Below are 23,323 nucleotides of genomic sequence, written 5' to 3'. Positions count from 1 at the left end.
TAATTGTTTTGGGACAAGTGGAATTTGAGAAGTTCCCAGGATGGTCAGTAATCACGCGTCGTGTTTCGTGTCAGTTGTAAACCAATTCCATCTCAAAGCCTTCGAAAAGCATAATGACTTGTGAATTACGCCATTTCAAATGTTTGCTATAGCGTGTTGTTTTTTTTAGCGCTTTAAAATAGTTGCGTGTATATATCTTTCTTACGGCGCCAGAGAGTTCAGGTGATCGTAATCAGTCGCTCAGTCAGCAGAGCTTATTTTTTTTATATATTTGAAACACTTTAGTGCGCTGTATTATTGTTAGCGTAGCAAGCTGTGCACGTTTGTGATCAATCAGTCTCAGGTGAGCAATCAATGCTTTCGCAAGGTTTTGATTTACATGCTCAAATGTTTATGCAGCAAAAATAAATATGTGGCAGGCACATTGTCACGTGATTCATTTGTCATCTTTATTTTTGTCCTTGAAAGTTACATGGAGCAAAAGTTTAGGGACACCCAGTTTCATGTTTTCCATGGAAACACTTTTGTAAAGATACAAATTACTCTATGTGCAATACAATACAACACAACTTTATTTATATAGCGCATTTCACAACATATATGGTGGTACTGTATAACGTTTGTCTGCAGCATGTTAGCTTCTCTGCAGTGATCTTTGCAGGTGCATCTCGGTGGGTCGTCACAGTAGCACGAAACCAACCAGGACGACCAGAAGCGCCTTCACGAATGCTGACACGCCTTCAATGCTCACTGAAGGAGCACCTGGACGAGACGGAAATCAAGAGTTGATTTTTACGACTACCACACAGGTGGGGCATGTGGTCAAGGACTTGCACTAGTCAAGGCGCTAATTAGTTGAACAGCACTGAGTTGACGTAAAACCGCAGTTTTGAAACAAATGGTCACTTCGAAATGTCCATAGTTTGGCTTCGATATATTTTTTTATCCAGCACAGTACCTTTAATTACAGTCCAGTTGTATTTGACTTTTAATTACAATGTATTTATGTACTTGCATTTCTGATTTTTCTATCGTTTGTTTTGAAATATTTATTAAGGTATATATTTTTATTTTTTTGTGCGATACTAGAGAATTAAGTTGTTAATGTTCTAATATTGAATGTCAGTGTTACTATTCACACCGTGCATAATGTTACGATGGTTTTAGAAAAATATTAAATGTGCTTTTTTAGGAATAAAGCCTCTGCCTGGTTTCAGCGTACTGAGCGACTACCTACTTTAATATCAGCCATTAAGGTTGTGCCTGAGCAGGTGAGCTTCTTTTGAGGTGGAATTTGCTGTGAAAAAAATGAGCACTGTCTATAACCATATTTTGCTTGCCAAATTAAAGACATTAGATCTTATTCCGTGTTCTGTAGGTTCTGATTCCGTAGATCGTATTGAGGTTAGTACTCTGCGTTGTGGCCGCAGCAACCACGGTTCGAATCCAGGTCACGGCCGCAATTTATCTATATCTTTAATACTTGCGAAATTATACAACACAATACAACTTTATTTAGCGCATAACCTACCGTGTAATAAATCCTAAAACTTAATTAAACCTACTTAATTTTCGTAGAGGAGAGGGCAAGAAGACGAGTGTGGCCCTACGCTGACACCTAGTGGCATTTTAACATCTGTTGCTGAAATCTTTATTGTCTTTGCATAGCATTTGCTTGATAATATACATTTGTTCTTGCCCTACGCTGACACCTAGTGGCATTTTAACATCTGTTGCTGAAATCTTTACTGTCTTTGCATAGCATTTGCTTGATAATATATACATTTGTAATTGATAGCGGCGAGGCAATAATTGTTCCGATACCACCCTCTCCGCCAAACTGTAGCTTCAAATCTCAATTTGAATTTAATTGTTATTATTAAATTCACACAAGGTGTAAAATAAAATAATAAAATTAAATCAATATATGGTCTCGTGACAGTTCCAAGTTCGGGGCTACTTTAGAGGTTCAATTTTAGTTTTTTTTTTTTAAATAGTTTTGTTTGTTTTCACCTGATCGTTGAGCAAGTACTTGACTCTCGGCACGGGACCCGATTTTGGCCCGCTCCAAAGCAGCCTGTTGAGCACTTGTGAGACCGACCCGCTGACTTTGGGTTATCATGGCGCCGTTGTCGGGACCAAGCGCCTCCAGCTGAGCCACAGAGAGTGCCTGATATAGGGAGCGCAGCCGAAACTTGTCAGCATTTTTCTCCCTGATAAAATACGGTGAACGATTGCTACTCACGGCTATGTTATCCGGAGGAAATTGTGGGATGCTGCTTTCTTGAAAAAACGAGAAGACAGATGGGTCCAAAGCAGCCATTTCATCTGCATCCAAGCCAACTGAGCACATGGGAAGTTTCCAAATGTAAACGATATAAATTATGTAACAAAATAATTTTATACAGCTGGCCAATATGGGGGCTTTGAGCTAAATTAGATTCCAATATGGGGGCTTTGAGCTAAATTAGATTTTGGGGTCTTGTATTTCTTCCAAAAAATATTGCTTGTTGAGCCAAGTAACATATAAAAACTGCCAATTCCAAATTTCACGCAGACTCACCGATGATGTTGCCCATTTCCACAATTGACGCTTCAGTCCATGTCCTGACGGGACCGAAGACTGACAGGGCCAGACTTTTAAAGTTCCGAGCGACCTCAAGTGAACAGCGGACGTCGTTGATGGAGCCCGCAGCACTCCTGTGTGACGTATACGCACGCCCACACACAACACACACACAGATTATGTAGATTTTACTCTATTTGCCTGATTAGTTTCTTCATTTTAATATGTTGCAACATTAAAACAACACGGACAAAATTTTACATACAAAGGGTTATAATAGTTTTGGAGTTTTCAGCATAATCAGTTTTTCATTCGTTTTGACTTTTGTTTTTCAAATTCAGTTACTTTTAATTAGTTTTTAGAGCAAGTTTATCAGTTTTTATTTTTCAAAAATGCCTCGTTTTAGGTTTGTTATTAGTTTTAGTTTTTTCCCCCCAAATACATTTTCATTTTACAACGCATTTATTATTCAGAATGAACTAATCACATTCAGACTCTCCTACTTTTCATATGTACAATATCGTACTGTAAATAGTGGCCCTCAACACTTTAGCGCCCAACAACACATTTGTGGCCCTTTAAATGTAACCTTGGTGGCTCGAACCTGAAAGCGCGCGTGTTGAGTTGAGCAATCTCGCTGGCATTCAGGCCGCACATGAATTGGTTGAGCGCCGTCATGTGGAAATCCTTCAGCTGCCGAGCAGTCAGCTTGGTACGTGTGGAGACGCTTGTCCACACTGCTTGCAACTGTCAACATACGTCAGACACGACACATCCATGTCGTTATTCCCAACCACATTAGTGCGCGACATCATCCGGTGTGCTGCGGCAAACTAATTTCACTTCAGTGAATCCTATTTGACCGTAGCTGGTTTCGCTTTGCATCACCTGTGAATCGTTCCAGCCACAGTGGGCGATATCCTCCAGACTGTCAATGGAGAAGGATAACTTCTCCAAGTCGGAATTCGATAAACCCTGAACAATACATCCCAGATTTGCCACAATGCTCTCGTTGATCTTCAACACGGGGCCCAGAGCCTGGAAACAGAAACAAAATCAAACATAGAAACTGTAAATATGTGGTTGACGATAACCTCAATGCATCCCACTGGATGTTATGTTTGTCAAGATTCCACTCAAAATGCCAAATGTTGCATTTTGGTAGACTGTAGAAAATGGATGGATGAAATTTGGAATATACCTCAGTGGTTTTCTCTATGAGCACAGCCAGCTGGTCGGCCTTGTAGTCAGGGACACTGCCAAGCGTTTCCATGGTATTCAAGAAGGTGTCTGCTGACATCTTATCCAGTTGTGTGGTTGACCAGAACACATTGTCCTTTCCCAAGTCGTTGATTAAACTCACAGTTGGTATGTGACTATTGAAGCTGTCAGCATCACGGTTAGCGGCACCATTGACTGGGAAAGATCGAGTATAGCGTGTTAAAACGGACAAAATCGACATATTTAAAAGAGGTCGTTTCCCAACCTTCCTGAGTAGTTGACGTGATGAGGTCGAAGAGTTTCCTTCTCAGTGCTTTGGACACGTGAGACAGTCGTGGCCTCAGAAAATACAAGACGTCAATCATCCAAGGCTAGCAAAGGGCGCATGGCAAAGTAGCAATGAGCGATGAAATCGTTGCAAAACATGTTTTTCATGTTTGCCAGTGGCGGGAATGTAAAAGCTGGAAATAGACTGCACATATTTTAAATTGAATCAGTTTTCTGTATTACATATAAAATACATAATCCACACCTTATAGGGCAAAACAGAAAGTGCGCTATCATCCAAATCCATAAACGAGCCGAGTGACTCCAAAGTTTCCTCGGACCACTCTGAGGGGTTGCTGCAGTAAATGAAAAAATAGACTGTTAACAGTTAGCCGGAGAAGCTCGTGTCCACAAGGGCAGCACCGAGTACCCAAAGATGCGTGTGATGAGCTGCATCAGTGCCAGCCTGTTGCGTTGAGGAATGTGTTGGCAGGATGACATGGCCTGCAGGCTGGAGTTGAGGACCTGAGGCGCCAGGAGGCTCATTGTCGGGATTTCAAGCTCACATAAGAGTGGACCCAATCTGGAAACGTCCTCCACAGTCAGCGCTGACACACGCTTGTCCTGTGATCAGGATACTTGTTGCATCACATTTGAAAAACCGCAGTATTTAGAAAATAAAACATTAACAAGGCTTATTCATTTAATTTTCAAGTTTGGCGGGCCGGATTAAAATGTTTAATGGGCCACATGTGGCCACCAGGCCGTATAGTTTGCCCATGCCTGGCTTTGAATATCATGCATTGTCATCAGCAGGTTGCAAATTATTTTTCATAATTAAAATTTCTCATGTCTAAAATCCTGTTAATTTAAGTTTACAAATTTAAAGATGAGATAATTGTTTTTTCTTGTGCGTGTGCATGTGCATACTTTGGTCAAGCATAGCAGTGCTCTGCGGGCCAGAGCGTGTCGAGACGGACTTGGCCATGGCAGGGATGTGAGGTTGGCAGCTTCCGTCTTGCTGAGGAAAACGTTGCAAACAGAGTCGGGCAAATCCCTCAACTCCCAAGGCCTGAATGATGAATGACAACGCCGAGAAAGCAACACAGTCAACTCTTAAGCCTAACATCCACAGAGCAATATTAACTTGTGTTCTAATCTTACCTTAAGTGAATCATTAGAATAATTGGGATCGTATTGAACTCCTCTTCTGTGATGTTTTCAAAGTAATCCGGCCGCCCTTTCTGCAAAGCTGCAAAATATCTGCGGGCTGCGCATCCAACCTGAATGTGCAGATTTCATGTGCAATTGATCATTTATCATTACTGTGGTGCCTTGAGATACAAGTCACCTGATCTGTAAGTTTTTTCGAGATGCGAGCCGTCATCTGGACACTTGGTTTTGAGGGGCTTTGACCTTCAGTGTACAGTCTAACTATATGTTTATATTACGCTGCCCCCAAGTGGTGAAGGTGTGCACACCAGAGGGAGCAGCACAATATCCATCGAGTAAAACGCGGCATGTCCTTTGTCCTAAATTGGCTCGTCAGTGGACGGGCAAAGTGATGCAAGATTAACTTCGGCGAATAGTGAAGGTTCACTATCCGGCTCTGAAGCGTGTGAGTTTACCTGCAATTTGGAGAGCCACCATGGCGTCTCCTCTATGGCCCGGGCCATGTCCTTTACGTTTACGTCAGCAACCTTGTCAATCATCTCACAGGTGACCCCCTGGAGGATGGAACGCAGATTCTTCCTGTCGTGAACACAGTCACACGCAAATGTGCTTCATTTCTTGTTTTTTTGTTTTCTACCTTTTCTCATCAGCAACGTCTTCGTTATTTTGCTGATGTTTCATTCCTTTTTTGGTTTTCTGTCATTCTGTGTCCGTTCAGTTCAGTTCGTCGCAAGTCACGTTCTCCTCGTCATGTCATGATTCAGTGTTTTGTTTCCTAGTATTTTTTTTTAATTGGGATTTTTTTTTTACCTTATTTTGATTTTTCCAATTGCTTAGTTTGACTTTTTGTTTTTTTGAAAATATACTCTTTTTTTTTGTGTGTGCCATCCTGCTTTGTTTCCCTGCTTCTCTGCACACCACAAAAAAACCTTCAGTTCATAACCTTCAGTTCATGCCGTCCCAACTGCTGGATTGAAGGCAAGTCCCACTTTTGTAGATGATAGTACAGGCACGGGCAAACTGTGGCCCGGGGGCCACATGCGGCTCGTTAAACGTTTTAATCCGGCCCGCCAAATTTGAAAAAAATTAAATGAATAAACCTTGTTAATGTTTTATTTTCTAAATACTGTGGTTTTTCAAAGACATATATTGTTGTGCTTTTGCTCACTCTCATTTAAAATTAAATTTATTTTTTTCTCCGATGAGGTGAGGTTACCAAAACATTCCATCTATCTGCTCCTTGTAGACGGCGTTGTAGAATGTCTTGACACATTTTCAGAAATACTCAGCTAATTAAATGTTTAGTTGTTTTTTTAAATTTCACATGAATCCAAGTTTATGTATACATTAAACCTTTAAAGGCCCTTTAAAAGCCGCCGTCTCTTATTTTTGCAGATACACAATTACAATCCTTCACTTTCAACAATATTTCATTATTCTTCGCAAAAATATTCCAGTAACTTCTTACCAAACATGCATTTTATTTTCCATGTAAAACTTTCTTGCAAGAAAGGCAGCCTAGGAAAACCACAAGAGAAGAACGGTAACAATTAGCGACATTTTGCAGTCTCCGCTCATGCCGTACAAACAAATATCAAAAATTGGCGCGGAATACAATTTACATCCTACCTGGGATCTCTTCAGGCTTTCACCTCTCACTTGCTCAGGGGAGCTGATGTTGGCATCATCCAAGTCTTGTAACGACATGCTGCGCAGCAAAGAACCGGGTAGAAAGTCCACCAGCACTGAAGTTTGATTGTTTTTCTGCAGCTACAAGGAGATAAAAAAAAATTGTCATAGCAAAATCACTGGTAGTCCTACGTTTGATACTTGCCCCTTGTAACATGGCCTTGAGCTGACTGCTTCTCATCCTCTTGGAAATGTTCCTCAGAGCCTCCGTGTTGTTTGCGAGCTCCTGGATGCTGACGTGTTCCAGCATACAACTTGGCACGCCTTCGATAACCGGGGCAAGTAGCAGAAGATCCTCGCCAAGAACCTCCTCGCACTTTGTAAAAATGTAGAAGGTAAAAGTCTCTCTGTTCTTTCCTTGCATGTACAAACACTTGACTTTACCCAAAGTTCATGAATCCGACCCTAAAACTGGATTTTAAAGAGCCTCACCATCTTGTCGCCCAGCAGTTTCCGGACTATTTTGTGTCGCTGGGACTTTGTCCAGTGGGTGTAGGGTGCTAAGTTTTGGAGCAGCTCTTTGAGATCCGCGTTCGAGATGTTCGCCAGCTGTTGAGTAGACAAAAAAGCCGCTCCGGTGCCCAACGTGCTCAGAACTTCATAATCGGTCCAGTTGGAGTTTGACGTCAGTGCTTGTAGTAGCTGCCTCCTGACCTGGAGAAGAAAGAGGATTAAAAGAGTGCCAGGTGGAGTTTTGTTGCAGATTCGCGGGATACATTTTTGGTGTTCGGGTTGTCGCAGAGTTCGAACTGGGCGAGGAGTTTCCGACTGAGTTCTGGAGTCAAAGTTGGACCTTCGTCGTAGTAGCAAGCCAGTGAGCCGAGCCTGAGGAGGGTCAATGACATCATATCTTAAAATGACAAAGTCGCGATATCCTGTCAAAGATGAATGTAAATAGACAAGTTAACAAACAATAAATCCCCACCTAGTCACAGTTCACTATTCACAAATGTAATTATTAATTACATTTATTCATGGTAATTACTAATTAATATGCCTTATAATACAAGATGGCGTCAAAACTAAAAATAATTCACAGCTTAGAATATTCAACATTTACTTAAAATTTCTAACAGATTTAATGTCAGCTGTTCCACCATAAGGTATAAATAATAATGGCCTCTATGTGCTCACACTAAAAAGTTCTTTTATGCGCGATTACTCACACGTCCACATTTTCAGCAAACCGATGCGCATCTCTGAAGCACTCTTTAAACTTCCCGAACAACTTCCTTCCCAAGCTGGGTCTCATGCTGGTTGCCCTCGCCGCGAATTTGAACTTGGCCCAGTTGAACATGTCACACAGCTGCATAAATGTGAGGAACAAAATGATGCCTGTTAAATTTATTATTCCTCCTTTGACTTTCTGTTGCGTTAATGTCTTCACCTTGTCTTGTTGGAAGGAATCGTCACTGTCATTTGCCGCATGTGACACATTAGACTGCACCATATCCATTATCTCCAGGTTCATCCATTTCCAATCAGCGGCGCAACTCTTCATAGACGCTGTAATGCAAATTAACATGGAAATTACGGCACCACAACATTAGGTCCACTTTCACAGTCAAATGAGAGCCATGACAAGAACTGTCTTCATTTTGACCCTCTCTTTCACTCTCATGTAGCTGGATAAGGTATCCAAAATATTGGTCATTCGTCAATATATTGTCTTGGATATGTTTAGTGTGACGGTGATGCTTACCAAACACTGCAAAGACCACAAAGAATGCTCTTCCCTTCGCAACCATGTTGAAAACACCTGTTGACACAATCAAATTAAGATGCATCAACGCCCAATAATGGATGTGAATACATTTAAGTCCATTCGATGATGTTTTCTACTTGTCTCTATGCATTTTTCTGTTACTTCCTCCTGTGACAACTTCCATGGTTACGCCTGCTAGTTATCCTTTTGGGAGGGAGGCAGTGTGGACTTTGGAGAATAACACGGTGGAAAAAAACACTCCGTCATGTACACTTGTACACTCCTAAATCCTGTTTTTTGTTTTGTTTTGTTTTGTTTTTTTTTTTTTAAACCACACAAGGCATCTTTGACGGTACGTTTCGCGCACTTACTGGAGATCACGCGACATCGCTTAATAATCTTCAGATGAAGCAGCCGTGAATTTAGCATGATTAAATTAAATTACTTTATCTGTTGCATTGGTACATGTAAAGTAAAAACTATGATGGTACTGTCAAATGTTATGTCTAAAATAATCCAAAACAATGTCAATGATTTACTTACAGACGTGTGTTTCCTCTCCAATAGATTGTGTCACTTTTGTCGTCTGATGAGTTCTTCCTTCTCTGTATGATGATGCCTGAGCAGGGAGGTTACTTCCAGTCCCAGCAGGTGCATGTCAACCGAACAATAATGTTTGTGTGTGTGTGTGTGTGTGTGTGTGTGTGTGTGAGTGCGTGTGGGTGTGAGAGATTCAGATTCAAATTTAAATGGCAACTGTGTGTAGTAATTGCAATCTTTACTTTTGTTTTTTTGACAGGAGACTAGTAATAGAATAGTGTTTGTTGTTGCCATGACAACACTTGGCTTAGCTGCTTGGTCGGCTATATCAAGTTAGCTTTAAAAAATGGTACACGGAAAGTAACAAAACAAGAAAAGGGGTTTCAAATGACATTTAAAAAAGGACCAAATATTCAGTGGTTGAAGACAAGCTTTATTATTTGTTGTCCTGTATGAACTCATAAACGAGAATGAGCTATTTGATGACATACAATACAAGTTCATAAAGCAGTATTGTCTCATGCAAACATGGCTTTAATGTTTTAGTGATACTGTTTTGAAATACAATACAGGGAACACATGATATTTGGGAAGTAAGACTTTATGTGCTACATTAAGTGTGACGGTCAAAAAAACATAAATGGTTCCGAACTGAGCAAACAGCCTTTTATGCGTCCATATTGATGGTTGCCATTTTAGCGTTAATAACAATGTGAAGGTCGGGGTTGGTGAAATGATCTGAAAGACATGATTAACATGACATATTTAGTAGTCAGGAACACTTAATATGTAGAAACATTGTTTTTATTAGAGGTCAATGTCGTCCTCAGACAAAATGAAGACTCTACAGTTGATGTAAAAAGTCTACACACCCGTGGTGACATGCCAGGTTGTTGGGATATAAAAAATTAGACAAAGAAAAATTATTTTAAAACATTTTTCACTGGGACACACTTTTCCACCATTTATTGTGCTTTGGTTAATTTTTAAAAAACTTGTTCTAGTTCTTGAATGTGATTGGCGAATTTAGGATGTGCGCATTTGTTTAGCCACATTATCACATTTGTTTATTTATTTACTGTTTTGCAATTAATTTTATGTTATAAGCATTTGTGTGTGTCACTCACCTGCCGCAAATGCCCGAATGTGAGTGGGCCTTTTAAGAAGCACATCTCTACAAAACAAACACCTTGCGGTTATTTAGCTGAGACAGATACTTTGTGTCTCCACAATCATATGTGCATATATATCATATTGAGAGAAGAAAAACAATGAAACCAAACCCCCCCCCCCAAAAAAAAATTATATTTATATTTTGAACATAACATAATGATACATTTATACGTCCCTTAAAAACTAATAATAAAACCGCATTATAAAAAGAATTTTGTCCCGGTCGTTTTTTCATTTCTGGTTTAAAAAACAGTCTTGTAATTAGATTTCTTGAAATTATTTAGCGAAATATTCAATAAATAAAATGCATAATACTAATACATAATAATAATTACAATAAAAACAATAATAATAACCCCGCAAAGCTTGTGAGGAGAAGCAGAACAGATAATGGATGGATGGATAATAATAATAATAATAATAATAATATTTCTATAATACGAAAAGCCCCCCAGGGCATATATATATATATATATATATATATATATATATCCCATCTACACAATCTACAATATTTTGTATCATAATAAGTCATGATATTTGTTGTTGTTTATTGTTGTACAATATGTATATTTGCCTTCAAGCCCATCATCCTTTAAACCAAACCATTATTGCTTAAATAAATGCAGATTTAAATCTCTTCATTTTTTTTCGACGAGGAACAATTGCTCTCATATTGTGATCATATTTCAAACAGGTAATTTAATAAGAGGAAAACGATTAATAGTGTGATCGAACCTGAGAAAATCTTCAACCATGACCTCCACCTCGGGATGCGCCATCAGATACTTCTCATTGTCGATCCTGGTCTGGATCTGGTGTCAAAGAATGCGTTTCATGTAGTCGCCATCCTGCAATCACGTGCGGTTTATTTGGCTTATGTCTTACTTTGAACTGCCGCAGAATCTCCCGTTGTTCGAGGTTCAGGACGCCCACCTCCACTTTGCTTAAATCGCTTTGGACAGACATTTGTACTCGGGGGACAAGGTCCAAATCAGGATTGTAATTTTTGACTGAGTCGCTTCAAGTTAAAAAAAAAAAAAAAAAAGAAACAAAAAAACAAAACAAAACAATGGCGGACACCTGGTAACGACACGCACAACAGTTGCTATAGAAACGCCCGCTTGAGGTTGCACATTGTATCCACTAGAGGGCAGCGCAACACCGGAAAGAACTTTTCATGGGCTTGGTCATGACACGCTTGACCAAATTTCTTTTGAGCGACATAAGCAAACGATTTCATCCTAAACAGTCACTTACGGGAACAATAAAGGTCATGTTTTTTTTTTGGGGGGGGGTAATTTATTTATTACACCTACCAGTCCTAACAATATGCTTGGCGTTAATTGTTTGATAATAACGGGATTATAAAACAAACAAAAAAATATGTGATCTGAAGTTTTTATGCTCACACTATCAGTTAGTGACTAACTGCTATTTCAAGCTGTCATTAGAACCCCCCCCCCCCCCAAACAATCCCCAAAGCATCATGCTACTACGGTGCCATGTTTCACGTAGGTATGGTGCTATTATTGTGATGAGCAAAAAAAAAAAAAAAAAAACAAGTTCAACCTTTGTTTCACTATAATAAAATCTCCCAAACACAAAATCTGGAAAATCCAGCGATTTTTTTGCAATGATGTCTAAATTTCTTTCCAGAGCTGTACATAACATTTACATCATATTTATAACTAATTTGGAACCAACACAATAAATAAATAACTGACAGTGTTATAAAATCACAAAAATCAAATGCACAGAATAAAGATAAAGCTTTATACTTGCATTTCCATAATGTATGAATTCCATCAATCTGTGATATTTTACTAAGTTTAGAAAAAAATATTTGACATAAACATACATTACTGACTGCGCTATAAGCAGAGCATGTTATACAAAGTCCATCAATTCACTGTACAATACGGCGGTACATATTAAAAACGTTAGCTTAAAGGCTGTATGGTTGACACTGTAAAAGATAAAAATCCCTTAAAAAAATAAAATCATTCATTTTTCTCATCCTAGGCTTCCTTTGTGTGTGTGTGTGTGGGAGGGGGGTGCTATATAAAAAGCCTCAAAATGTAGCACAGGGTAAGAAATGAAAAACATTACAGCAGATGTGACCAGATTTCGTGACACAAACAATTGGGCAGTTGCTGCGAATTCACATGTGTCTCTGCCACAATTTTGTTTCGTTTTCGTCACACTTCATATACAAGCTTTTGCTGGTGTTGTTTCAAAGATTCTGAGTTCGTTTTGTGTTGTCACTCGCTCAGTGTGAAAAAATAGCTTGTATTGTTGAAGTGAATTGCTTCTCTCTTCTCTGTCGAGGCATCATTTTCATTTGCCTCCTCTTCCTCTTCGCCCACGGGAGGTTCTTCCTTGGGACACACGGGGTTAAAGGTCACCAGAGCGCGACCTTCTGGCGCTACTGGGGTGGGCGGTTGGGGCTGGGCAGGTCCTTTGTATTGGCTCTTGAAATGCAGACTTTGCACTTTGGCAAGGAATTGGTTTTTGTGTCTGCAATGGAACAAGTAGGTAAAAATGACAAGTTTGTTCAGTGATTCTCCATGATATCACAAATTATTATTTTTTGTCCGCGAATAGAACAGTGTTTTGTGTGGTTATTTCTATATTGAATCTACCAAATGAAAGATTAGTCTATTTTTTTTTTACCAGAAAAAAAGTTAGATTCTGCATTTTACCTCAAATCCTGAAGGTATTTTTTTAAGAAATTAAGCCATTTTGCCCAAATCGCAAGAAAAATAGCTTCTTGCGTAAACCAACATATAAAGCAAATTAATTACTTTGATGCTAATAATTTTTTGCTTTTGTGGCACTGAGATTTTATTCAACAAAGCACTGAAATACGAGCAGTGGAGTGACGCCGGTTCGCCGAGACGGCTTAGTTAGCAGCTAGTGGCTGTTCACGTGATGACCTCGTCATCCTCATAATTTTTTTAAGATACACATGCACACACTTCTGCTATCAGAACATATACTCTGTGATAAAGAAACATATACTGTATTTGTTCCCAGTGCAAATTTCTGCTTCAAATTGGCCGACTAAAAGTCTGTTGACTCTCACCGCTGCTGCCATGACAATAAACATTGTAAACATGAGCAAACAGAGTCTTTTCAATCTAAAACGGTGCCTTCTGCCCGATGTGCTTTCAATTTAAAGGGGAAGCGCTTTTAATTTAAAGGGGAAGCGCATCGGACCCATATCAAATAGACCGTGGCATTGAATGTTTTGATTCTGATAGATGATTTTTCTTGGCATTTAATGAGTTAATATAGAAATTGCAGCAAACGCGTAACTGTGCTAAACCGAGTAAGGCCCGAGGTTGGTAATTTCGCGGGAGGGTCGCGTTGCAGTGGGAGTCGTCACAGCTGATTTCAATCATGGCCAATCAAAACTCCTCCATTCATTCCCTTTAAATGTCACGCGCTACGATCTTGAAAAGGGAGAAGCACACTTACGCCGCCAAGTGAGTACGTTGATACCCCTCCATAGTGTTGCTGCCCAGTGGAATGATTAAAAAAAAAGAATGATGTCGAGCTGACAATGTTTGATTATGTTTTATGTGGCAATTTGACTTTAAACTTCACCTGTAAGGGTCAAATCAAGCTTGGTTCCGTAACATACTTCTATGCTGTAATTTAAGGTTTACCTGAACACGTAGGCGGCCAAAATAACGGCGAGGATGGCAAACAAACAGGCCATCCACACGATATGATACGACATCGTTGTGGGGCTGACGCTCGATTCAGGAAGTGCTGCAAAGACACAAGAGCTGTGACCACCAAAAGTACATTTTAGGGCGTGGCGTATGCAAAAGGTGTGTTGGGCCATATTTCCTGAGTACCCTTTTGCTAAAGTGACTAAACTTCCTCTTCTAAGCAGAAGGAACTTTTGAACATAAACTTTTCTTCCTGCAATCACTCGCTGAGTGACTTTAAGATTGCCTGCAGGGTGATTCACCTTCAGAGGGATCGTCTGTGCCGGAACCTTCATACTCGGGAAACTGCAAAATGAAAGAAAGTCACAAAAGAGAGTTTAAATTAGGGAATTTGCAGTGCTAATTATCTTAATGTTGCGAGCACTTCTATTTTTTTTAAGATGGAGGGGAAACAGTGAAGTGACGCTATGCTGCAAACTCCCCATTGGAGCAAATCTGTGTATACATTTAGATGTCACTTGATTATCGCAAATTAAAAAAAAATCATAAAGTCTAAATTTTCACATTTCAATTTTGGCTCATAAAATACTAAACGGGTCATGTGTGACTGATTTTGATTGGTTGGGTTTACAGTACCAGGGTCTTTCTTAACGAGCATTAGCAAAGCTTCCACAATTAGTCCAGATTGCAACAACATTACATAAAATTATACGTCAACTGCATATTTTCTAAAATGTGTTTGTTAGCAAACAAGAATTTTAAATTTGCATTGGGAGTGATTTTAAATGCCGAGATATTGTTCTTTAAACTTACCACAGTATAATAGTAAAACTTATGAGTTCACAGTGTATACAATTTACATGAAACTTTTTCAAATGTAGTTTTCTCGTCATAAAAAAACCCAATCTTTATTAAAAATAAATGAAAAATAAAAAAAGCTTGCAATCTACTCCCATCAGTAAACAGTGGCAACTCAAACATTGGTAGACATGTTTACCGTTACGTTCATCAGGTCTTCATTCAGCAATTCTATTGGCTCTTGTGTCCTTGGGTCTGAAATGAAACATGAAGAATTGTGAAAACAATATACTGTGCATATATTTATTTTATTTCGTCCAGCAGCTACACTGCAGCATAACTTGATTGTGATTGATGTGATTTTTTTTCCCCAAGGTCATGTTATTATTTTTTTAATATTACAACTGAAGTTACAGTCAAAACAAATTTTAATACTCTGGTGAAGATAAGCAGTACAGAAAACGAAGGGAATCTTTGACGTCTTTAGCTGTCAATGGCAGTAAATGAGTTAATACTGATTGAAAATGTACAAAAGGAATTATACACAACTATAGTAATTATGTACAAAAGTAACTACATTTGTAACATCTGAAAGACAAGTTTACCATTAAGATTGTTCATTTATTTATTTCAAATATATTTTTAAGAGAAACAAAGAGCGGAAGAGGAGCAGATGGAAGTAAAAGTAGGTGTACTGAGCCATGTTTATAACTATGCTTTCTTTGGAATGCTCTTTGGAAAACTCAAACATGCAGGAAGGAAATGCAAGCGCCAACTTGTGACGTTGCCATGACAACGTTTGTGTCTAGGGTGGAACAAGATGTGCTGGAGTCTGACAGGACGCCAAAATCATAAACCACACATCCTCAGTCCGCATGTTTTGCTATTAAGCAAGATGTTGCTTCTGTATGTATTTTTGGTGATTTTTATTTTTTTTTTTATTTACTTTTTTTTTTTTATTTCTCTAATTACCAATCCAACTGCTTCCGTAGACGGGTGAACTCCAGCTACTCCAGAGACCATCAAATTCATCCTGAGTTCTAAGCTGGATTGTGTATTGGACGCCTGGAATCGCATCGGTGATCGTGAAGGAGCGGCGGCCTTTGATCAACTTCAGCTAAAACACACACGCACGTGCACACACACAATAATTAATCTTTTAATACAGTGAACCCCAACATATTCAACCAAATGAGCTCAATATTAATATTCCGGTAATTGTTTTGAAGACATGAATGTGGTCGAATAGGTTAAAATGTTGCTACACCAAGGCTGTAATGGCCACAGATTTTTTTTTTTTTTAATTAATAATTTGATTTTGGCTGAGGTCTGCGCTCTACTGCCTGATGTTGTGATTGTTGTGTACCTGCATACTTTTGGGCGACGAGTGGACGGGTTGGTATTTGAGTTCATATATGAGCTCATAATAACTATCTTGTGACTTCCAGGAAGCAGGGAAAGTCCAGTTCACCCTCATCCTGGTCTCCTGTCCCACTTCCTGTTGGACAAACACCGCTGACGGAGGGTCAGGCTTCACTAGAGGAGAAAACAATTCCCTTCAAAACTCTAAACGTGATGAAGTGAGCCCGTAACAACTGTGTGAACTTACAAATATCCAAAGGGAAAAAGGACAAGATAGCACTTGTGGCGTTTCCCGCCATGTTTGTGACACACAAGTAGGCCATGTGAAGTGTCCTGAGCTCGTCCTCATTATGCTCCAGAACGCACCAGCACCGGGACCACCGGGAGGAGAAGGAACACTGAGCACGATGGAATCTGTCGCTGGGCCTGGGCCAGAGCAAGAGCAAGGCAGAAGAGGTTCATTCACACGGGAGGAAATAAACATTGCTCGATTGCAGCTTTATATAACGCCATTGTCAGAAGAGTGTTGTTAACATCCCAGCCAAATCGGAATGATTTAAAAGAAAGAAAGAAATCTTCCCGCTCTCAAATGCGATGGATCCACGTTGTCTATCATCTTTCAACGAGGCACTCTAAAGTGGCCACACAAGCATAAAGCACCCGATCGCATGCTGGCCGTCACGTTGGACTTTTATGATCACGAAGCGGAGAGAAAGCTTTCGCAAATGTTGGCTACTCCTGTTAATTGTGCATTCTGCCCTCTAGTGGAAGAGCATTTAATTATTTTGCTTGTCACGATACGTCGCCGGCATAGACTGATGAGCAAAGATATTATTATTTGGAGTCTAAAGTTTCAGACCAATGAAGAGAAATTGTTTCACTTCCTGCGGCGGACTGGCTGGGAATAATTACAGTAGCAACACACCTTTTATGACGTTGATAAGACTAATATCATCCTGACATGAGTTAAGCTTTAACAGTCGCATTCTATCGAATACTTCGCTTACCTTTTATTGATTAAGAGGTAGCAGTTTGGACGTAATGTCAACGGCTTCTGAGGTGACCAATCACAGCGGATCTTACTGCTGGGTGACTTTTTGGAGCAGGACAGGCTGGGAACTTCTGGAGGATCTACAGCACATGAACCCTCATTGTTAATGCTTCACCTGAATATTTGGAATCATTTTCAGCGCCACGCCCAATTTGGTAAAATCGCACAGCGAAAATTAGTTTACAGTAAGTGAAGAAACAGCAACCAGAAAATATTATTTATCCAAATTCATTTCCGAAAGGAATTGAACCGATAAGGAAGATCAGTTGTGACACTTTATGAAACTCTGTAATAAAAGTGTAATAAATTGTCTTTTAGCTGATACAACAACAAGCTGTAACAGAATTGCTGCTCACGTCACAAATCCGGAATCAGCTCAAGCACACAGGCTTGTGAAATATTTGTGGTTACACTGGGCGGCAACGAAAGAACATGAATTGTTTTTCTCTTCACATCGTGGAATATAAACCATTGCCGTTTTTTGGATTGAGAACAAGGGTCAACACTATATTTGACTCACCTGCCACAATGACCTTCAAGGAGAACATCACTCGACCTCTGTGGTGACAAGTGTAATTCCCAGAATCCTTCAATTGCACCGAGGTGACAGAGAACTGCGTCCCGCTCCTCCCCAACGTGACGCCGTTCCAGTCCCGGTGTCCTCTTCCGACTGTCCTCCCGTTCAACTTCCACTTGGACTTCCCTTTGACGCTCCTCGTCCCCGCGTTTTCGCCACTTAGCGTTCTAATGGTCGTTTGGACCACTTGATGCGTGGGGAAAGATGCCAATGACGACGATGACGATGTATGTCCAGCACTCTGGACTCCTTCCTCCTGATTTTTATCATTTGATGCCACTTTGACTTTTGCTCCATCCACCCTCACATCGCCATCACAGGACAAACCTAAACTGCTTCTCGGGGGCACCACCAACACGCCGGGAGGAGGCTCTGAAGAAAGAGAACAAGCAAGGTCATTTTCCAACATGCAATTTGGGCGTTTTAAGTTTTTTTTCTTTTTTTCAAAAATGTATCTGGGTTTGGATGTTTTTCTTTGTAAGATAAGGCCTCCATCTTGCTTCCCGCCCCGATATCCAAGACAAATGGGGAAAACAGGAGATTGTTGTCACATCTCACTTGAACTAAACAGCCAGTACGTGTCAGAAATTCCTGCAGCTCATTCAATGTTCCTTTCGGCCTCTTTGTAGCCTCCCGAACCAGTTTTCTTCTCATCTTTTGATCAATTTTGCAGGGACGTCCTACACTTGGAGATATCATGGAGCTGTGGTATATTTTCTCCAACTGATGATGACTGCCTGTTCCATGGCATAATTTGTGTTAAGCAAGAATGAATGCCTTGGACATCCTTTTCATTTCACTTCTCCTTATTGATACCTTTAAAGATGTGACTAGAACAGCAAGATTTCTTTTAGGTTACCCAGATGCACTTTAAATGGTGGCAGTGTGCTGACTTCCATTTAACATGAGTTTGAATGGTTAATTCTGAATGCAGCCACCTGGCTTGTTTTAAGAGGGTGTGCACACTTGTGCAACCACTTGATCACATTTATTTATTTTCACTTGCCCTTTTAGGTATATATATATCTGTTCATTTTATAGGCCGTAGGTCATCATTGACATTATACACCACAATTATGTTGGGAAAGCAGCAGGGTGTGCAGACTTTTGATATCCAATGTGGGATTTAGAGTTAGTGACAGGGTAAATTACAGTTAAGGGTAGCATTGGAGTGGTGTGAATATTAGGATTAGGTTACAGCTAGTTTTAGGTTCGGGTTAGGTTGAGGGTAAATCAGGGCTCGGAATATGTTTGGGGTTAAGCGCACATTGTCGAATCATCATTACATAAAGTTTACCCAGCTTTTTGGACATATTTTGTTCCCCCACCAAACCAGGATGACCAAACATGTGTACTTCCTCTTTTAATTCTCAATTTCTTTTTCTGTGCCCAATATTCCCAATGTGTTTTCTCTCGCTCTTATTTGATTTAAGCACCATGACCTCGATCGCTTCTGAGTTCACTCTGGTCAGTTTGGAGCGAGAGTGAGAGAGATGTTGACACGAAATGACCTTTAACCATTTTTTTTTTTAAAGTAAACACGCTTTCTCACATGAAGCGGCTCAACATCTAGAGGGGCTGAATATTAAATTGAGACAAACGCAAATGAAATTCTTACAAATTATGACTCGATTGCATTTCAATTGTCAATTGTCTGTTTTGTGTAAAGTTCACCACACTCTGTACCAGTAGAATTTTCTGTCTTTACTAAACTAAAAAAAACCTTGGTGCCAACTATGCTCACATTAATTATCATAGCGTCTCCTACGTAGTATTTCTTTTGCATGTATTTAAGGTCGAATCCTTTCAGTTGCTAGATTTAAATGAGTTCATTTTTAATAAGACAGAATAACATTTAGTAGAAGTTTACCTTTTTTCAGACAAGTCCCCTGGAAAATGCTGCATACCGGCGTGGCGCATAGAACCCACAGCATAGAATAAAACCGGCACATCTTTGATGCGTAAAATCCCCCTCAGAGAGGAGTCCCAAAAGTGTTCACATCACCTCCAGAAGCAGTCGTGCTTGTGGATCCGTCTGGTTGTCTGCACTGACAGTTCAATTTGTATCAAGAGTGTACAAACTTCCTCTGAGACACGTTATTGTGAAACTCATCCGCCACCTCTCCCCTTTTCCACACATGCATGCACAAACACACACACACACGCATACCATGCGCCTAACACACGATTACACCGAGGAGTGAGAATATGATTTGATCAGGGTATTCGTTTGTCTTATAATTATGTTGAAGCCATTTTTACAGCCATTTTTTTTTTCATGTCCTCGCTGTCCGATTAGTGGCATGTATCTCCAAATTTTTAGGTTTTATTCCCACCACGAACAAACATATTTGGTGAGATTTTCCCAAATGAAAATTCTGCACACTCTCAATTGTATTTCCACACTTTGTGACTTTTTATCGTGCAATAAGATTATAAGAGCATTTATCACCAATTTAAAGCTAAATGAATCGCTAACAACAAGTAGCTCCAAGTTTGTATTTTTTTTCCTCCCATAAAACGTAAAGTGTTTAACCAAATTCTGTGAGTCTGAAAAACTTCACAATTCTCTTCTCATTAAATATCCGTTTCTTTGCCAAACATTGCATGAAACCACATTCACATACAGTGTGTCCCCATTTGGGGCCACTTCCTGCACTCAAGTGCTGTTTAATAAACATTTCCTCAAAACATTCTGTCCTCTTCCATATTCACATCCCGCTTAATCGTTGATATATTTATATTGAGAGCAGTCGCACTCGTCCAACTTGAATACGTTGATCACGAATGACGAAACACTTAAAGCACATTTTGGAGTTTATGTAGAGGCACTAGTAGGCACACACACAAAAAGGAGCTCCTACATCCATTAGTCTGTTTGACTTTCTGCTTGGCTTTCCATTACAAGCCCCGGACATCACGCTGCTTTAAACACATCAATATGATGCGGTCAGCAAAAAGATAAAGTGATGAGTGGATGTGCGGCATGAGGGGAACTTGCATTGTTCTCATTGAGAACGAATAAACTGCATTATTGTGTTGGATTAATAATTGGAAATATGGTGGCATAAAAACTATAAGAAGCACTATACTAGATTTACTACATAAATTATAATATCTGTTGCAGCAGTCTAATTTTGGTGAGTTTGGAGTATTTCTCTTAGCGGCACTGCTTCCAGTAAGTGTAAGTAGACGTAAGATTTTTTTTTTGTTGCCATGTTGATGTAATCTACCAGGGCCTTCAAAATTAGAAGTGTTGGCCAATGAAATTTAAACTACAATGCCAATGCGACTCTTTCCTTATCCAATCAGATTTCAAATTCTCTCAGAGCAAGCTAACCACTTCTGATTGGTTGTTTAACTAGCAAAGCATCACTGTACTGATCTGCGCATATTAATACATTTTTGATAAATAAGAATCTCTGGTGAGTATGGTGTGTTCTATATCAGGTGTGGGCAAACTACGGCCCGGGGGCCACATGCGGACGGTTAAACGTTTTAATCCGGCCAGCCGAACTTGGAAAAAATGTAAATGAATAAACCTTGTTAATGTTTTATTTTCTAAATACTGTGGTTTTTCAAAGACAGATTTTTTTTGTAATGCATTTGTTCACTTTCATTTAAAATTAAATGGGTTTTTTTTTTTAGGTGAGGGGAGGTTACCAAAACACTCCAGCCATCTGCTCCTGGACCGGCACCTCTGTCAAAATTTAGAACCTATTGTGGCCCGCCAATCAAAAAGTTTGCCCACCCCTGTTCTATATAAATGTTTTTGCTAATTATAAGGTAAATATAAATTCTGAACTTCCGATTTTGAATACTATTATTTAAAAGTACTATTAAGAGGTAAATTAAGTCCCGACTGAAAGCCACGGCACCAAACGCACGTCCCACCAGTGCTGTGCAGTCGCAAACAATTAGAGGATGTTGAGAAAAAAAAACATGCATTTCTTCTTTTTGTTTGCTTGAGCTACTTTTTTTTTTTTTTTTTTACTGTGTTTGGGTGTTTTTCTTGGCAACACAGGGTGAGCCTGCGCAGATGGCTACTTCCCGAAGATCTTCCGAAGCTTCCACTGAACTGGATGTCGTGGGAATCATTTGGCCATCTTGGACTGTTTCCTCCTCGATGGGTGCCTCCTGCGAGCACCCCAGAACAGAAGAGGAGTGCGAGAGCGCCGGAGTGCACTCCCCCGACGTACTTGGGGGCGTGTGAGCATGCTTCTTTCTCCGCAATGTGTCGATCCAGCTGGAGCTGTGTCTGGAGGCGAAGCTGGCCAGAGCCAGAGACGACAGACGCATGTTCTTCCCCGAGGTGATTAGCTCCCCAAATCCCTCCTGGTGGGCGAAGGCGTAGCCGGACCTCCGGGAGCCGCCCCTTGCGCCCAGACGGCCTTCCGAGATGCTGCCCGCACTGCGCCAGGTGGATGCCACGCTACCACCTGCTGGCCTGCGCTTCTTTTCACGCACCAGCTGAGTGTAGCGGACCTAGCGAAAGGAAACCAAATGTTTCATTTGTTTTTCTTTGTCACATTTTATACAGTGTCACAAAAAAAAGACAACCCTGCAATTTGGAAAGAGAAAAATGAATTCATTTTAGCCAGGCTCTGCGCTTAAGAAGAGCAGTCCACGTGTTTACATATCATCGCTTTGTGAAACATGATAAGTTTCCGTGATAAAGCCACAGATTTGTTTGCAGTACTCTTGTAATCTGATTTATGACTTACTGTTCACGCCACAGTTGTTTGGTCGAACTTTGGTGTAGTTAGCAACTCTGATTGAAGTCGAAACAGTAAATAAACTTCTTTTGTATATTGTAATGCAGATTATGGTATAACTTGTGTTTGTTGAAAAATACATGGGAAGAGGACCTTGAAAAATATCACGTTAAATTGCGACCACAATATTGAGCAAAAAAATTAAATAAAATAAAAAAATAGTAATTTGCTGATTAATGCAAATTGCTACCACCAGACTTATATAGATTTATTTTATTTTAAAGTTCTCATGAACTTGATATGCATATTTAACGCTTTCCTTCAGTTTCCCCTTCTCAGGGTATCAGTTGCTGATCTTTCAATAGTTGTCTTCCGGTCATAGAGGAATTTATTCGACATTATTGTGGTTACATGCGTGCTCATGGGGAAATTTACTGTAGTTCTTCACTTGTCATTTCATCGTCTAATTCTTGTTCAAAGTGATCCGAACTTCCAACAGGATGTGGAAAAGGTGAGCCCACCCCCCACCTCCCCTAAATTTAAATCTGTCATCCTTTTGTCTAAATACCTCAATTTCTAAGAGAGAACTCATGGGATGCTACAAAGTACATTACTTGACTTGCTGACAATTGCCTGTTTTGAGAGGACAGCTGTATCCGTGTAATAAGCGGTTATAAGCAGCGAATTATTGAGTGCATGAAAGGAAAACAAATCTAGAAAAACAAAATGTTCTTCACATCAAGCTGACATCGACTATCAAGGCCATGGGCTGCATTAAAAGCCTCTTCTGACTTTACAGCACA

General features: G+C 39.9%; 4 protein-coding genes and 2 long non-coding RNA genes across 8 annotated transcripts in view; 2 read left to right on the top strand and 4 right to left on the bottom strand.

The window, feature by feature from the left end:
- Positions 1-441: 441 nt before the first annotated feature.
- otoa (otoancorin) lies at positions 442-8,405 on the bottom strand. Of its 2 annotated transcripts, none has more exons than XM_088307625.1 (20): positions 8,304-8,405; positions 8,083-8,222; positions 7,633-7,741; positions 7,349-7,570; positions 7,062-7,232; positions 6,857-6,997; positions 6,696-6,745; positions 5,683-5,806; positions 5,219-5,337; positions 4,985-5,126; positions 4,485-4,678; positions 4,320-4,410; positions 4,053-4,158; positions 3,768-3,982; positions 3,455-3,604; positions 3,171-3,313; positions 2,564-2,700; positions 2,246-2,343; positions 2,014-2,170; positions 442-762 (listed from the first exon to the last, which is right to left on the bottom strand). In XM_088307625.1, exons 1-20 carry the CDS (start codon positions 8,385-8,387, stop codon positions 680-682), a joined length of 2,676 nt encoding a protein of 891 aa, XP_088163751.1. In that variant the 5' UTR covers positions 8,388-8,405; the 3' UTR covers positions 442-679. The 2 variants fall into 2 exon arrangements, with proteins under 2 accessions (XP_088163751.1, XP_088163752.1); XM_088307626.1 differs by having other exon boundaries at positions 442-750.
- A 1,174-nt stretch (positions 8,406-9,579) lies between these two features.
- riiad1 (regulatory subunit of type II PKA R-subunit domain containing 1) lies at positions 9,580-11,386 on the bottom strand. Its single transcript, XM_088307468.1, has 4 exons — positions 11,223-11,386; positions 11,073-11,149; positions 10,289-10,335; positions 9,580-9,899 (listed from the first exon to the last, which is right to left on the bottom strand). The coding sequence occupies exons 1-4, from the start codon at positions 11,301-11,303 to the stop codon at positions 9,829-9,831; spliced, it is 276 nt and encodes a 91-aa protein (XP_088163594.1). The 5' UTR covers positions 11,304-11,386; the 3' UTR covers positions 9,580-9,828.
- A 704-nt stretch (positions 11,387-12,090) lies between these two features.
- il6r (interleukin 6 receptor) lies at positions 12,091-19,920 on the bottom strand. Its single transcript, XM_088307627.1, has 10 exons — positions 19,676-19,920; positions 17,749-18,177; positions 17,185-17,308; positions 16,425-16,603; positions 16,182-16,351; positions 15,788-15,932; positions 15,015-15,070; positions 14,320-14,362; positions 14,009-14,114; positions 12,091-12,854 (listed from the first exon to the last, which is right to left on the bottom strand). Exons 1-10 carry the CDS (start codon positions 19,755-19,757, stop codon positions 12,599-12,601), a joined length of 1,590 nt encoding a protein of 529 aa, XP_088163753.1. The 5' UTR covers positions 19,758-19,920; the 3' UTR covers positions 12,091-12,598.
- On the top strand, positions 13,778-16,686 carry LOC148328967 (uncharacterized). Of its 2 annotated transcripts, XR_015845694.1 has the most exons (6): positions 13,778-13,825; positions 14,003-14,176; positions 15,625-15,721; positions 15,808-15,945; positions 16,264-16,395; positions 16,537-16,686. It is a non-coding gene; the product is annotated as an uncharacterized LOC148328967 (long non-coding RNA). The 2 variants fall into 2 exon arrangements; XR_015845695.1 differs by lacking the exon at positions 15,625-15,721.
- On the top strand, positions 16,702-22,626 carry LOC148328965 (uncharacterized). The gene is made up of 2 exons (XR_015845696.1): positions 16,702-18,199; positions 21,830-22,626. It is a non-coding gene; the product is annotated as an uncharacterized LOC148328965 (long non-coding RNA).
- Positions 20,421-23,323, bottom strand: part of atp8b2 (ATPase phospholipid transporting 8B2) — a 15,832-nt gene continuing 12,929 nt past the window's right edge. The window contains exon 28 of the mRNA XM_088307624.1: positions 20,421-22,290. Within this exon, the coding sequence (XP_088163750.1) occupies positions 21,796-22,290 (495 nt within the window). The 3' untranslated portion in view covers positions 20,421-21,795. The remainder of the gene's footprint in view (positions 22,291-23,323) is intronic.

This window comes from Idiotropiscis lumnitzeri, chromosome 10 (assembly GCF_059441095.1).
Source record: "Idiotropiscis lumnitzeri isolate Australia: NSW breed Sydney's pygmy pipehorse chromosome 10, RoL_Ilum_1.0, whole genome shotgun sequence".
NCBI classification, from domain to species: domain Eukaryota; kingdom Metazoa; phylum Chordata; class Actinopteri; order Syngnathiformes; family Syngnathidae; genus Idiotropiscis; species Idiotropiscis lumnitzeri.
Note: the sequence above shows the minus strand (reverse complement) of the source record. Positions and strands in the feature narration are given on the sequence as shown.